We start from the raw sequence: 16,497 nt of genomic DNA, 5'->3' as shown, positions 1-16,497 counted from the left end.
GGGATGTAACATACACCTGATGACTATAAGAAGTAATACTGCATTGTATATTTGAAAATTGCTAAGATAATAGATCTTAAAAATACTCATTTCACAAAATAAAGTGTAACTATATGTGGTGATTAATGTTACTGTGATGATCATTTTACAATATATACAAATATTCAATCATTATGTTGTACACCTGAAACTAATGCCATGTTGTATGTCGATTATATCAAAAAAAAGAAATAAATAACAGCTCTTCCAGGTAATTCTTGTGCACACCATTCCAGAGTTTGTTTGGACACTGATGGGAAGGATGCTGGAGAGGAAAAAGAAAGAAGTGTGGGAGAGAGAGAGAAAGGGGGACACTGAGAATGCAGGAAAGGTGAGATGGGAACCAGAGCCCAGGTGACCAGACACTCCTTCAGTGTAAGGACGAAGAAGAGAGAGAGAATGAATGCAGATGAGGGCGACTGTATATATCTGATGGTAGGAACATGAGGCAGTGCCTGTTGGCATTTTTGCACACTTGTAACTTTTTTTAATTTATGTGTCATTCTTTGTGTGGCATCTGCCTTTACCCGGTAGGCTATGAGATCCCTAAAGGCAGAACCTGTCACTGCTTTGTTCTTCAGATCTAGCACTGAGCAAGTGCTCCTAAAATATTTGCAAAATGAATACATGAATGTCATGTTCAATATGATGTGGCATCCAGGTGAAGATGTTATGGGGGGAGGAACCTTAAAAATATAGGACTGGATTTCAGAGCAAGAACAATCTAGAGATGAGTCTGGCAGTCATCTGCAGAAAAAGTAGCGCAAAAATGAATGGGCTCACAGAGATGCAGGGAGGAGGAAGAGAACAAGATGTGCAAGACAGCAGTCTCCAGCAGACTGTCATTGAGAGAGAGCAGAGGGAAGACACAAGAAACAAACATAGAAGGAAATATTTCTGAATGAACAAAAAGCCCTCCTGTTCATTCAACCTGTTTCTGTAGATTCTACACCTACCCTCCTCACTCCCTTCTTAGGCATACCATCCTACAATGGAAGTGAAGGGGCTTTATAAGTTGTCGACATTGAGTTTTAGTTATTAAGAAGAGAAACATGGAATTCTGCAGGAGTCTAGGAGAGAAGTCAGGTGGAATGGCTAGAAATGTGGAAGCTCAGAGTTTGCTTCTCCTAGGGCTAATTTCACTCGCAACTTCCACAGCCCTGGGCTCTCTGTGGTCCCTCCGCATGTGTTTCTCTACCTGGGGATTATGAGAGCTGACCAAGGATTTAAATTTAGGCAGCATTTCTGGAAGGGATATTTTCACTTGACTTGGCTTTATTTAAACCTGGAGCCTAGCTCTAGTTAGAAATTAAGAATGATATAGAAACTAGGATTTTCAAGTTAGATGTAAAACATGTATCAAGCAGCTACACACTCTAGGATTCTAAGGGAAATGAAAACGCAGCTACTATTTGTGTTCATGCTAAGAGCTGAGGGTTGGAGGGAGAGCATACAGGTGAATTTGCAGTAAGGCGATGGTGGGGGTCAGAATTATGGTCAGTGGGGGCTATAGTCAGTATTGACTTTCACAGAAATAGGCAAAAAAGAAGTTCATTATCTTTGTTTCCAGAAAAAGAATGAGACTATGAGAGCAGAGTGCCTGAGACAGGAACCCTTGTCTCCTTCCGACCTTTCACAGCCTCCATATCCTCTGTGATCAATCAATCCAGGTCTGGGATTCCAAAGAGAAGCAGCAACAGGATGCAGGAGGCAGGAGATAATTTCCCTCTTTTCATCTTGAAATAATCCACATAGGAAATTGTATCTAGAATGCCTGGGTTCTAGAGCAGAGATGGGCTGCAGAGGGAGGTTAGTGCCTGGTGTCTCAATGGGACATGAAGTTTCATGAAGAATTAAAACTTGCCAAGGCCAGGGTTCTAGGAGGTGCAAGATCAGTTAGGGTAAGTTTCCTGAAAGTCAAGAACAGCTAGACTCCTGGGTTCCAAGAGTTGCTCCCATAATATGTCTGGCTTACTTTCTACTCTCGCTTGGCCATAGCTGTGGCACTTATAGTTGCTACCAGGCAAGAGAGGCCATGACTTCTGGACTCTCCCTTTTCAGGGAGGGTCATCTGACAATTTAGGTGTGAGGAAGAAGGAGAGGCAGAGAACAAGGAGATCAAATCTGTCAGAGGAGAGGACACCCACCCTGGGGCCAGATGTCAGTAAAAACAAAACAAAACAAAACAAATAACTTGTTTTCTCTGGGGATGTCTCATTTCTGGGACAGAAGTCTTTGTAGGAGGCAGAGAGGAGAAAAATGAAGGTAATGGGTCTCAAAGCATTGGGTCTTATCCTTATCGTACCAGCACTCACTGTCCAGGGGCTTGTGGATTGTGAGTGCTGCACAGTCAGCTACAAAGTAGAACTGGGCACTGTTAGGGAGAATGATGAACCTGCAGCTATGAGGGCAATTCATGAGTCTCAGAAGGTGACAGAGGGCTAGATGGCAGAAAAAACCTGCTCTGAGGTACTAACCTTCAGGTCAGAAGAACGAGGCTCTGTGAACCTGAATTCAAGGAATTGCAGGGGGAGGCCCGGACTCTGCAAGAAGGAGCTGGACACACTCTGACACAAAGCTCAGTTACACTTTGTTCTTAGGTGGTCCCTGTAACATCCCACCCCTCCAAGCCATGCTGTCCCTGGTACACGGAAGCTGGCGCCACTAAGGAACAAAGTGAAACTGAGGCTGAGAGAAATAAATAAACTGTTCCACAGGAGCCTATGGATTTGAACAAGACACTTCTTTGCTCCTGGGTTTTCGCATATGTGAAACGAGCTTAAGAAAGAACTTGCAGGGTTTGGGGGGATGGAAGGATGCGTGTACAGGAAAGCACAGTGCAAATCCTGGCTACCTCTGCTATCTCTGTACGGCAGTGGAAGTCAGACCCGGCCTGGTAGTCTAGCGCTTAGAGCCGGAGCCGGGTCCGGAAGAGGGGTTCGTCCTGCGACCGAGCCCGGCAGGGCGCCCGGCAGACCAGAACCGGCAGGAGTCGCAGGCGAGGGTCCCCGCGCGCGCTCGCGGGGGCGGCGGCTCCTCCCAACTCAGCCCTGTTCGAGCAGACACCTGGGTGCCAGCGACCGCGAGCCACTAATTTGTTCTGTCAGCAAGCGAAGTCCGGGAGCCGCCGGCCAGTGGAGGAGGGAAGGGGGGAAGGCCGTGGACTCCAGCAACCCGGAGCCCCCACTGCTCCAGGCTCTCTCCCCGCATCCTGACCGCCCCGTTGGGCTCGCCCCTTTGCTCTGGCCCCTCACACTTACTCCAAGCCCTAAGGGTCTTGGGAGCTCGCTCCTGGGAAGATGCTCTCTCTCGGGGGTGGGGGAGGGGGGGGGGGACCAGGGCTCCATAAACATGTGAAGAGGGAGCCACTCGTGAAGTGATGTTTCCTAATGAGAGCCCAACCCTACAGCTTGCTGAAGGGTTTTCTCTTAAATTTTAAAGTGATCATTAGCAAAGGAGAGAAAAGGGAGAGAGATGGGAAGGGAGAAATCGCCTACCAGCCCCAAGGCCTACAGTCTGGCTTTCCTTTGTGAGACATGTAAAACCTCCCCAGGCCCCCAAAAGACACTCTTGACACTCCATTGCTCAGTTTCAGTGCTTTGGCAGGGAGATTTGGGTCAGTTGGATGTTTGGCTCTCTAGCAGCAGAGGTGCTTTTGCTTTATTTTGTTTTGGTTTTCTAAATTAGAGTACAAGCTGGGGAAATTCAATGGTGAGAGACTGAAGTTAAGAAGTATCTGCTTTCCTTCCAGGGCGAGTCGCACTCCTGTCCTGGCAGATGCCACATGCTAAGTCTCCCTCTACCCAGACAGCTAAAATCCCACCATCCTGTGCCTTTTTTCTCAGGCACCCTAGCCCTCTTCCAGAACCCAGGTGTCCCTCTCTGCCTCAAGGCTTTCTCCAGGGACCTAAGTGTGGGGTCCCTCTGGCACCTGGCATGCCTCCTTTCTGGCACCCATGCTAGAGTCCTGCCCTTAGCAGAGCTGGTCTCTGATGGAGATTCAGAGAGACATCCTCAGACCTGAGACCCTCCCAGCCCAGAGCTGGACTCTGGCGGAATATTTAGTGACGTGAGTGTCTGTATTGGGATTACTGACCATAATAGGCTGCCAGCATCCCACAAAATGGGGATGCCAAAATCAGTAAATAGCAACCCATGGCCCTGCTATTTGATTCTAGATGGAGATAAGGTTGGAAGGCCTATGACAGACCAGAGTGCCTTTGTGATCAGTGAAAATGTTCTGATGAGAGTGAGGCCAAAGCTCCGTGGATGATGGGCAGTGGTTCTGTTGGGACTGACACATGGGCACAGAATGGGTTTGGAGCAGAGCTACACTAACATAAATGTGGGACAAGGTAGATGCCCATAAATATTGAGTGTCATTCATTAGAGTCTTGTACTATTCTGTGTAGTAATGCCTTGTGATAATTCTTATTGAATTATTTAATTTTAATTTTCCTATATTTGTGCCTCAGATGGGAATTATATCTTTAAATTCTTTATAATCCTCAACTGAATCACCAGGTAATTGAGCTCGGCATAAACTCAGACTTGCTCTTATCTAAATCCAGGAGTGACCCATTTTAGGAGCAATAGAAATTCAGTCTCCTCTAGCTCCACCCTCCAAAGATTTTCAGTCCTGTCCTCTAGTCATTTCCATTTAAAATCATCAAAAAGGTCACAGCCAGAGCCAGGACCACCAGTCCGGACTTTCTCCTGACTGATAGTCCAATAACTATAATGTTCTTTATTTGTAAATATTTTACAGTTTGTTAGTAAAAGACCAATAGCTAGCTAAAAGAAAGTTATCTGTCAACTCTCCCTTTCCCTCTCTGTAATAAAGGAAAGGGCTTTAATAAGTTGAAGAGAAAATCCAGAAAACATACACAGATGAAATGCTCACAAGGGAGAAAGTAGAATCTGAGGGGAAGGTGTGAGGAGAAAGGGTAAGGGTAGTAGAGAAGATGAGTGACTTACAGGATAAAGCCAGGACTGGCTCTTGGTGGAAGAAACAGGAAAATAAATGCTGAGTGGGGACACTGTCAGGGAAGGTCTGGGATGGGTATCAGTGGACGACACTGCAGGTCAAAAAAAATCCCTCACCGTGTGCCTACCCACCACACAGCAAGCCAAACCTATGGGATGCCCACTGCAGACATTTAGAAAAACTAAGGAATTTGAGAGAAACAGGGAAGAACCATCTGAGTGAGAGATGTTTATGATTTTATCTGGAATTTTCCTTTCTGCTGGGAATGGGTAGGGTGGAGATGGAAATAAATCCTCTTTCCTCTCAGATCTTTTGTGGTGGTGGTGGTTGTTGTTGTTGTTGTTGTTGTTGTTGTTGTTGTTGTTGTTAAAAACAAAAGACAAAAGAAGAAGGGTAAGGGCTCTGGGAACTCACAGAAACTCCTGTTTATATACACTCTAAATAACACTGGATGAGAATAGTATAGATTGTTCCTAAAACTCAGGAGCTCTGTTCTCAGTCTCCTCCTTCTCATAACCCCACCTCACATGTCAGATCTGGACTTGCCTTCTAAGGTTCCCAAGCTTCCGTTAGCCATGCTGCCCCCATCAGGGCTCAGTGTACTGTATTGAACCCCACCCCATGTGTCCATCAAACATCTTTTCATTCTCAGACCATCATCTTCTATAGAGAACACTTGCTTGCTTTACTCATTCCTTCTTTTCTATCCCTCAAACTCACATCTTTCTTGCTTATCATCTCATTCCTTGACCAGTTTTAATAACAACACAGCAGATGAAGGGTTGATGCTATTAACTGTCAGTACTTTGCCCTTCGTGGAGTCAAGGAAATAGGAACTATGTGTCTAATTCCTCATCCAGGAAAGGGATAGAGCAAGGAAGAGCTGGGGGTGGGCACTCTCTGAAAGATCATTGTGAGGAAGAGATCTGGCCCACACCAAGAGTTTGCTGCTCCATCAAGTAGACTGGGTAAGAATGGGGACCCACATCATCTTCTGGGTCATTGTCCTCAGTGTTGTGGATCAGTGTACAGTGTGTTCGTGCCATATAGGAGACCTGTGTTTGGGAGGAGAAAAGAGAACTGAGTACTGTCTATCATGTCATTTGCTTCCTCAACACCCCTATCCCAGGCCCTTTGGTTTTATTTTCCCTGATCCAGATCTTATGCTGCTCTTTTCCCAAGATTCCATCCAAACTTGATCCTTATTCCAGCCCCCAGATTCAATACAGAGTTCTAGACCTCATCTCCAATTCTTTCCTCTACCCTATTTGTCTTGACCTCATATCCCCTAATCTCATATCCCAGACTCTATCTCCAACCTCAAAATTTTCCTTCCTCTGTATCCTTTTCCTCAGCCTGCAGCCTTCCCTCCAATTCTACTTTTCATGTCCCATGAATCTATTGTCTTTCCCCACAGTTTCTACCACCACTACCTCTCTATTGCTATCTCATCCCCACCATATCTCTTTTTGTAGTCTCATTATACCCTCTAGCTCTGATCCATAACCTCTCCTCAATGCCCTATCCCATGGGTTCATTTTCTGAAGCATCCCTGTTCCTTACCAAAAAGATCAGGCCAAGGAACATCTTAAAGAGAATCACCGCCACCAGTACCACAAGAACTATGGCCCACACAGGAAATGAATCATTCTCCCCTGCCACTCCGACAGAGAGACCTCCCTGTGAGCGACCTTTGTTCTGGTATGGATGGCTCTTATTGGCTGGGGCTTCTGACGTGATAGAATTGAGCTCCATGCTGGATGTGGGGGTAAAAGAACCAACTGTCATCTGAGGAGTAACTGCAGTTTTATTTGGAAAGGAAGTAGAGATAGATTTCTCTTCTGTGACCTTGACTAGAGATTTCATAGTCTCTGTGGTTTCGACATTTCTTGAAGTGTTTTCTGTGGGCTTTATTGAGATTTTTATTGGTGTGGTCCTTCTTTTGGTAGATGTGATCTTCTTTGTGTGTACTATGGGCTTTTCTAAGGATTTTGATGTTTCTTCTGTAGTTGTGGTGGTCTCTGATGGGTATTTTGTAGTCTTACCCAAACCTCTTGTCCTCTTTGAAAGGACCAATGTGCTCTGCTGCCCATGTTTAGTAGGCAATGATGGGGATCTTGTGATCCTCCCATGAGCTAATGTGCTATGTTGTTCATGTTCAATAGGTGTTGATGGGGCCCTTGTGATCTTCTCTGCTGATGTATGTTCCGTAGACATCGCTGTGGACTTTGTGATCCTCCCATGAGCTGATGTGCTATGTTGTTCATGTTCAATAGGTGTTGATGGGGCCCTTGTGATCTTCTCTGCTGATGTATGTTCTGTAGACATCGCTGTGGACTTTGTGATCTTCCCATGAGCTGATGTGCTATGTTGTTCATGTTCAATAGGTGTTGATGGGGCCCTTTTGATCTTCTCCTCTGCTGATGTATGTTCCGTAGACATCGCTGTGGACTTTGTGATCCTCCCATGAGCTGATGTGCTCTGTGGTTCATGTTCAATAGGTGTTGATGGGGCCCTTGTGATCTTCTCCTCTGCTGATGTATGTTCCGTAGACATCGCTGTGGACTTTGTGATCCTCCCATGAGCTGATGTGCTCTGTGGTTCATGTTCAATAGGTGTTGATGGGGCCCTTGTGATCTTCTCCTCTGCTGATGTATGTTCTGTAGACATCGCTGTGGACTTTGTGATCCTCCCATGAGCTGATGTGCTATGTTGTTCATGTTCAATAGGTGTTGATGGGGCCCTTGTGATCTTCTCTGCTGATGTATGTTCTGTAGACATCGCTGTGGACTTTGTGATCCTCCCATGAGCTGATGTGCTCTGTGGTTCATGTTCAATAGGTGTTGATGGGGCCCTTTTGATCTTCTCCTCTGCTGATGTATGTTCTGTAGACATCGCTGTGGACTTTGTGATCCTCCCATGAGCTGATGTGCTATGTTGTTCATGTTCAATAGGTGTTGACGGGGCCCTTGTGATCTTCTCTGCTGATGTATGTTCCGTAGACATCGCTGCGGACTTTGCGATCCTCCCATGAGCTGATGTGCTATGTGGTTCATGTTCATTAGGTGTTGATGGGGCCCTTGTGATCTTCTCCTCTGCTGATGTATGTTCCATAGACATCGCTGTGGACTTTGTGATCCTCCCATGAGCTGATGTGCCATGTTGTTCATGTTCAATAGGTGTTGATGGGGCCCTTGTGATCTTCTCTGCTGATGTATGTTCTGTAGACATCGCTGTGGACTTTGTGATCCTCTCATGAGCTGATGTGCTATGTTGTTCATGTTCAATAGGTGTTGATGGGGCCCTTGTGATCTTCTCTGCTGATGTATGTTCTGTAGACATCGCTGTGAACTTTGTGATCCTCCCATGAGCTGATATGCTCTGTTGTTCATGTTCAATAGGTGTTGATGGGGCCCTTTTGATCTTCTCCTCTGCTGATGTATGTTCTGTAGACATCGCTGTGGACTTTGTGATCCTCCCATGAGCTGATATGCTCTGTGGTTCATGTTCAATAGGTGTTGATGGGGCCCTTTTGATCTTCTCCTCTGCTGATGTATGTTCTGTAGACATCGCTGTGGACTTTGTGATCCTCCCATGAGCTGATGTGCTATGTTGTTCATGTTCAATAGGTGTTGACGGGGCCCTTGTGATCTTCTCTGCTGATGTATGTTCCGTAGACATCGCTGCGGACTTTGCGATCCTCCCATGAGCTGATGTGCTATGTGGTTCATGTTCATTAGGTGTTGATGGGGCCCTTGTGATCTTCTCCTCTGCTGATGTATGTTCCATAGACATCGCTGTGGACTTTGTGATCCTCCCATGAGCTGATGTGCTATGTTGTTCATGCTCAATAGGTGTTGATGGGGCCCTTTTGATCTTCTCTGCTGATGTATGTTCCGTAGACATCGCTGTGGACTTTGTGATCCTCCCATGAGCTGATATGCTCTGTTGTTCATGTTCAATAGGTGTTGATGGGGCCCTTGTGATCTTCTCTGCTGATGTATGTTCTGTAGACATCGCTGTGAACTTTGTGATCCTCCCATGAGCTGATGTGCTATGTTGTTCATGCTCAATAGGTGTTGATGGGGCCCTTTTGATCTTCTCTGCTGATGTATGTTCCGTAGACATCGCTGTGGACTTTGTGATCCTCCCATGAGCTGATGTGCTATGTTGTTCATGTTCAATAGGTGTTGATGGAGCCCTTGTGATCTTTTCCTCTGCTGATGTATGTTCCGTAGACATTGCTATGGACTTTGTGATCCTCTCATGAGCTGATATGCTCTGTCGTCCATGTTCTGCAGGAGTTTCTGGGGTTTTTGTGATTATCTCATGGGTTGATGTGCTTGGTAGTTCATGTTCTGTAGTCATTGCTGGGGCCCTTGTGATCTTCTTGTGAGCCGATGTGCTGAGTTGTATATGTTTTGTGGGAATTGCCGGAGTGCTAGTGTTCTTCTCATGAGCCAATGTGCCTTGTTGTCCTTGTTCTGTAGGCATTGATGAAGCTCTTGTCATCTTTTCATGGAACAATGTGCTCTGTTGTTGATGATTCGTAGGCATTCCTGAGGCACTGGTCATTTTCACATGGGCAAATGTGCTCCGTTTTCCTAATTTTGTAGACATTTCTAGGGTTCCTGTCACCATCATAATGCCCGATGTGCTCTCTTTTTTATCGAAGGTCGGTTTTTCTGGTGTCTGTGTGTGCTTCTCAGCTCCTGTTGGCATCTCCGATGTTTGTTTTCTAGCATTTGTTTGCATCTTATCCGAGACAACCGTAGTTTTGTAATTAGTAGCTTTTGTATGATCATTAGCTCTTTCTTTCATTTCTATGCTTCTTGTAGCCTTGTATGACATACTTGTGAATGTTGTGCTTTTCTCTGAGGAAGATGTGAGTTTTTTGTTAATGTTTGAATTGACCGAGTTATGGGAAAGAGTTGTGGTCTTGAATGAGGTGGTGCTTTTACTGTCTAAAATACTGATGGTATTTCCTAAAGATGTTACCCTTCTATTTGAGTTTCTTGTTACTGTCTGTCTGCTTGTTTTGGACTTAGGACAAGTTATTTTGCTCTTGGATTTTGGGGTTGGATGTTTTGTATCACATGATTTTTTATGTTTGTTAATGGAGCCAGCTTGAGGGATAGACCGTTTGTCCCGGATAATTGGGTCTTTTTCTTGATTGCCAGGATTTTGTTCAGAAGTGGAAGAAGCTTCATGATGAGTTATAGAATTTTTGGAGTTACCTATAGATTTGTGAATCTGCTTGGAATGGTGTATGGATTTGCAATGGTGTTTAGGCTGATAGGTTTCTGCAGACTTAGTGTGGTCCATAGGTCTGTGTCCTAAATGAAGACCAATGTGGTCAGAGGGAGTACTATAAACAGATCCTGGTGTAGGAGCAGATAAATGACCAGATTTGGTGGATTCACCAGTTGTATGAAGTTCTTGAAATGGGGTAGCACCTGTAAAAGAGAATCAAGTAAGAAACTTTCTCCATGTCCTTTCTTGCTTCCCTGCCTACCTCCATCTCTAGAGGTCCCTTTATTACTCCAGATATATCTCCCTAGCCAGTCTCCTTAGAATACTATGATAACTAATCTCCATTCTCACCTCCAGTCTCTGAACCTTTGTTCAGGCTGTGCCTTCAGCAATAATGCCACTTCACCTCTTCTCCACCTCCACTCTTCATTTCTCAATTTTAGATCTTTCTAGCTTTATAATGTCTTTCCTGATCCTTCCAAGCAGATAAGATTCAGCTTCATCTCAGTGCTCAAAAAAAAAATTGTTAATTACTCTTTCCTGCTACCTTCATCTTGAAATTACAGATGTCTGTGTGACTGTCAACCTCTACCCACTGCCCTGCCTCTCAAATCATAAGTTTTGAGAGCAGATATTGACTAGCATTTTGCTCCACAAGTGCTTCACTAAGGTTTTTGTAATACTTATGAAAGAGAGTTCCCTTTTGATGGCAGAGAGAAAGAGAATAAATAACAGAATCCTCTTTTGTCCATAACATCCCAGCTCCATCCCAAATGTGACAATGTGAGCGATTGAAGTAAGACCTCTGGCAGAACTTCCCATAAGGATTAGTAAGTAGAAACAGAGTGAGAGAAGGATAAGAAGAGCAATGGAGAATGGGAAATTTTCATTTTGTTGACGGAGTTTGGTCTAGATGGAGGGAAGTAGATGAGATGATTCAGCTCTCTGGTTCCACCACTGGATCCCACTCTTAGAAAAATCACAACTAAAACCATCTGGGATAGATGAATGTGGCCTCTTGAGAGAAAAAGATACTTGCTCAGGAGTCTTGAAAAGAATGAATGAGGCAGCTGTATTCTGAGAGAAACTGACTATGTTTAAGGATAGAGTGTGAGGGAAAACACCCCTATCAATGAACAGATATGGGCCTTAATTCTGTAGGAAAACAACCAATGAGGACAGAGGAGATGTCTCTGATATTGGCCAGGAGAATAAGAGCCAGGAGATTGTCAAAGAATGAGAGAGATAGTGTTGTTACATAACTGAGGTTTCCAGTCTCTATTAGCTCAAGGTGGCAACTAGAACTTTGACCCATTCCCAATCACAGGAAACCGTAATCTACCCACCTCCCTGCTGACAAGGAGAGTTGGGGGCTGGAAAACTCAGTACTTAAAATAAATATGGGTGAAACTAGAAGAGGGTGAAAGTAGTAGAGAAGCCCAAGACCCTGGAGGAAATTAGGGTTGGGGAGAGAGAAGAGGGCTGAATTGTCAGGCCCTCACCTGACTATGCCGGCTCCATTCTCTGATTCCCCTGACAGCAATACTATTACTAGCTATCGTTCACTGGGCATCTTTTCTAGGTCAGGCACTTTTGTTGCCTCACAGACATTCTTTTTCTGAATTCTTTTCTACAGTGATTGATCTCCCAGCTCCCTACATGGCACCTTAAAAACTGTCAACTTCCCTATCTTATAGCCAAGAAACTTGAGTTTCACGAAGGAATGATGCCTTGCACACAATCCCCAGCAATAGCATTGGCCAACTTTTTGAGCACTGACTATGAGACAGGCATGTCCTACAAATGAGGACATACATTAATTCATTACTTTTCACAACAGCCCTTTGAGGTCGAGAGCTATTTCTTATTCTCTCCTTTTTAGATATGAGAAAACAAGTTTCAGAGGAGTTACGTATCTCCACAAGGATCCTCCAAAGGTAAGAAGTTAAGCCAGAACTGAACATACATTCTGGGTTCCTGGCGCCCAGGCCCAGGTTCTTACCACACTGCACAGCCTGTAGATCAGCCAACATTTATGGAACTCCTGAAGGATGCTATTTATATACTTGTTTTTCTAATCCTCACCACAAACCTGTGAGGCAAATATATCATCTTACTGTCTTACAGGTGAGGAAAGGAGGTTCAAAGAGGTAAAGTGATTGGCAAAGTCGGACTTTTCAGATGTTTTTAAATGTGATAAGGGGTGAATAAATATCCACAGAGTAAATAAGCAGGCAGCAGCGCAGAATGACGACTTCGCTGGCCTTAAAGAATCAAAGGACAGGTTTGGGGTCTAGGCTTGGTCTCTCATAACAGTGATGCCAACTTCACCAGCTTAGTTTGAGGATTAAAGGAAGGATGGAGCAGAGAAGACTCTGCTGCATCGCTGACTCTTTAAAGTATTTACTGAATCTGAAATGTAGTCTTTCAAACAACCTTGTACTTTGCCCTATTCTTCCCCTGATAGCAAGGAGCCGCAGCCCTGCTGGGACTGCCTTTTGCAGTCCCCCGTGTCCCTCCTGACCCACCTGTTCTATGTAACTCTGAAGCATTGCTGGACCACTTCCTTCTGTGTGTCATATAACACTCATACTTTTCTAATGTACAATCAATTGTTTAATTCTCACAATGGTATGGATTATTATTTTTCTATTCATTGCTGGCTCCAGCCTAGAACAGTGTCTGGTTCATAAGGAGGGAGGTACTTCATAAATTATTTGTTTAATGAATGAACGAGGAAATATTTTAGACTGATGAACTCTTTAGAAGCCTTGCTAACAACCTTTCATTATGCACATTATGTATAAAACAACATATTGTGACCTCCAAGGGTTGAAATACCAAGGGATAAATTTACGCTCTGCTAGTAACTGAGCCCCTGAGATGAAAGACAATGAAAGGCCTCTAGCCCAGTCCTGGGACACCAGTTGTCTTTTAACCACAGCAGCCACACAGTCAAAAACTAGATTCGGAAAATTGATCTTGGAATTCAGATGCACATCACACAGCTGTGGGACCATCGACTGTAAAATCTGCCTCTCAAAAGCATCTACTCCATTCACAAAGAGTCAAAGCTGCAGGGACCCCTTGGGCCCAGCCATGACACCAATCAGCAACTAAACCCCCATGAAAGACGACTATCTCTTCTCTTCAGTAGATCTATCATTAGTAACAACTTTATTTCCCTAGGAAGTTCTCACCATGAGATAATCATTTCACTGACTGCAATAGTGGCCTGTGAAGAACTTTTTTGGTCATTGAGGTATAGGCAGAGAAGAAAATCTGGCATTAACAGAAGACACTGGACATAGATGTTTAGCCTGGATAAAAAAATTAAAAACAAATCTTACATCAAAACTATGTACAACTCTAAAGGTCTGTTCAATCTGTTTCATTTACTTGCTTGAAAAGAAGGTGGGCAAGGTGCTAAGTAACTCATACCGTCAGATCAGTCTCCCCCAGAAGAGCATTTCTGGTATTTCTTAGTGTCCTGCCTCTCTAAAATGGCTACCTCATTTTCTATGATGTAGGTAAATGCTTGTTAAAATGTCTATATAGTTTAAGCTCAATATGTGACCGAAAACACAGACATAGTAGAAGACTAAAGAGAAATACACTCAAATGGTTGCCCAGGTGGCTAGAGAGTATTAAGAGAGATTTTCTTTTTCTTTCTAATATTTTCTATTTTTTAATTTCTAAAATAAGTAGATATCATTTTTGTCATAGAAATTAAATGAAATAACATTTAACATAGGAAAAGGTCCTTTTTTAGTCTCCATAGGATCCCAGCTTCACCTGTGTTCTCTTCAGAAATGATTTAATCTGGATGATTTAACCTATGTTTCTGTGGCTGCATGACACAGACTCTGGGGTTCTAGGATCTAGTTATCTAAGTCTGGAAACTCACTGGTCCTGTGGATAAATGACAGAGGTCTTCCTGGAACTGTAAGATGAAGGTCTTCATCCACTCCAGACATCACTTTTCCCTCCCTACCTCAGCCTCTCTCTCTGCTAGATAGTCATGTGCTAACACCCCGTTCCACCCTGAACACATCCCAACCCCAGCCCAGCTTCAAGCTCTCCCCACCTTTCACACACTCCTGCTTTCTTCTTCAGATCTGAACATCCAGCCATCTTTGCCTTTCCTACCCTTCCTCTCTATCCCTTCCAGCCAAGTTCTAGTGTGACCATCTCCCAGGACACACTCACCTGGCCCATAATGTCTTATCTCAGAATTCAAATTCTAAATCTGCCCTGTGCCCTAGAGTAAATCTCTCTCAAAAGTGAATGTGTATGGAGCAGATTCATGATTCATTCCCTTCTACCCGTACAGGTTCCTCTTCCTGGGCAGCCACAGGAGGAGGTAATACAGAGCAGCAAATGGCACAATCAGCCTGACAGGAAGGGGACCTGAAGACAGTTAGATTGGGCAGCTGACAGCAACTCTGGTGCCTCTGTACCAAAAACCTCGATATGGGAGGAAGGCATCAAGTCAGGACACTGCTGAGACCTAGCAGAGGCAACCTGAAGATGTCTCAGCCACTACCCCTACCATCCATATTCTACCCAATCCTCTGCCTCTAACTCAGGGAAGGAGAAACATACTCTAATGCCACCCTTAGTCAAACACACTTAGAAGGGGAAGCTGCAGCCTGCCCTACCCCAGATACTGCCCAGAGCATCCAGACTCACGACTTTCCTGGCCCTGGTCCTAACATCAGCACCATTGCTGTAGATGACTTTATCTAGGACATAGAGACTCTCTGAGTCAATTTTTGTGTGTCTACCTTGTGAAGACCCTCCTTTGAATCATCCAGGCCCCCTTCAATCTCCCCCTGTGTTTGGCATCTCCACTCCCTGGGTTCAGTCACAGAACTGTTTCTTAACTAAGTGAAATAATTTGGTGATTTCACTTTATCTTGTAGAGTCTGCTTAGCTTGTCAAACTTTTCCATATTCATTTTCTCATTTAAGCTTGGGGATGTTTCCTGACCATAAGGTGGGGACAAAACCCCACTCACCTAATTGAGTTGCCATGAGGATTAAATAAGTAAACATGGATGAAGTGCCTAGAACAATGCCTGGCACATGGTAAATGCTCAGTAAACACCAATGATTGGCATTGTGCGGGTAGCATCGTTCCCATTTTAAAGATGTGTGAACTAATCAAGTGGGCCAGAGTCAGGACTGGAACCCAGGTCAGCATAAAATAAAACTCTCATGAGACAAATGAACCCCATACCTCCCAAGGGCAGTGGTCAATGTAGAGTGGTGGAAACCTGCTTGCTTCCATGACTTTGAGCAAGGCCCTCACCTCCCAGAGTCTCACTCTCCTCATTATAAAATGGGATATTATTAACCATCTCAGGGAATTTGAAGAGATAAAATGAGATGAAATACCCTGAGCCCCTGCGAGCTCGTTGCACATAGCAGATGCTCAGGGAATGTCAGGTTCCTGCTGCTGCCCACCAAGGACTGTCAGCCCATACAATGTCTATATGCTAACTAGAAGAAGGCCCTCTCTTGGTGACTATGAGGAGCAGAGCCTAGACCGAATTTCATCTCCGACATGCCCCTCAGTCAGCAAACTTGAGCAGTGAACACCCTTGACAACTGTATGCTGCAGCCTCATACCTAATTCTCTTTTCATCACACATTCATCCACTGTTCATTTCTATGATTGGTCATTCAACCTCATAAATGCTAAGAAACAAGCCCTCTCTGTCTTCTATCCCCCTCTGTAATGGTGACCCCTTTGCCTCTGAGTGCATCTTACCTGCCTCCGGAGAAGCTAGAAGGAAGAGGAGGCAGCAGTGGAGGCCAAAGGTGGAGTGGATGCAGTGAGCCAGCTGGGCCATGTTCGACTGCACTGGATGGCTGTTTGAGGCTGTGGGCTGGGGTCCCTCACCTTATATGCAGCCAGATTTGACGTCATGGGGGTTGGGGCCCCTCAGGCCTAAGCCTTAAACAAACAGAGCTGCCTCACCCCACAGGGGTGCCCTGATAATGGGAGACCGCAGGTGCTGCGTCAGGGAGCCAAGTACCTGGGTGCCTGCCACAGGGGTGGGATCCGAGGGAGGGAAAGGAGCTGGGAGGGGGCAGACTCCTGACTCAGCCCAGTGGAGGGAGAGAGCATTGGGGGTAGGGGGCGGATACCAGGGTTCTGGAGAGGTGAGGAGTCGATGGCAGGGTTCTAGAAGGACTGAGTTCTGTCTGGGC

The 16,497-nt window shown here is 45.0% G+C and overlaps 1 protein-coding gene across 1 annotated transcript; it reads right to left on the bottom strand.

Annotated features, from left to right (window-relative positions):
- Positions 1-5,934: 5,934 nt before the first annotated feature.
- Positions 5,935-16,136, bottom strand: MUCL3 (mucin like 3). The gene is made up of 4 exons (XM_036234577.1): positions 16,055-16,136; positions 9,880-10,482; positions 6,590-7,686; positions 5,935-6,081 (listed from the first exon to the last, which is right to left on the bottom strand). The coding sequence occupies exons 1-4, from the start codon at positions 16,134-16,136 to the stop codon at positions 5,935-5,937; spliced, it is 1,929 nt and encodes a 642-aa protein (XP_036090470.1).
- Between the last annotated feature and the right edge of the window lie 361 nt (positions 16,137-16,497).

This window comes from Rousettus aegyptiacus, unplaced genomic scaffold, assembly GCF_014176215.1.
Source record: "Rousettus aegyptiacus isolate mRouAeg1 unplaced genomic scaffold, mRouAeg1.p scaffold_m13_p_1, whole genome shotgun sequence".
Classification (NCBI taxonomy): Eukaryota; Metazoa; Chordata; class Mammalia; order Chiroptera; family Pteropodidae; genus Rousettus; species Rousettus aegyptiacus.
Note: the sequence above shows the minus strand (reverse complement) of the source record. Positions and strands in the feature narration are given on the sequence as shown.

Excerpts from the sequence above, each read along its gene's own strand:
- MUCL3 (XM_036234577.1), bottom strand. The coding sequence starts at position 16,136 with ATGGCCCAGCTGGCTCACTGCATCCACTCCACCTTTGGCCTCCACTGC. Across the intron at positions 7,687-9,879 it reads GAAAAGCACAACATTCACAA|AACATACATCAGCAGAGGAG; the intron begins GTATGTCATACA and ends CGATGTCTACAG. Across the intron at positions 6,082-6,589 it reads TCCTTGGCCTGATCTTTTTG|GTCTCCTATATGGCACGAAC; the intron begins GTAAGGAACAGG and ends TCCCAAACACAG.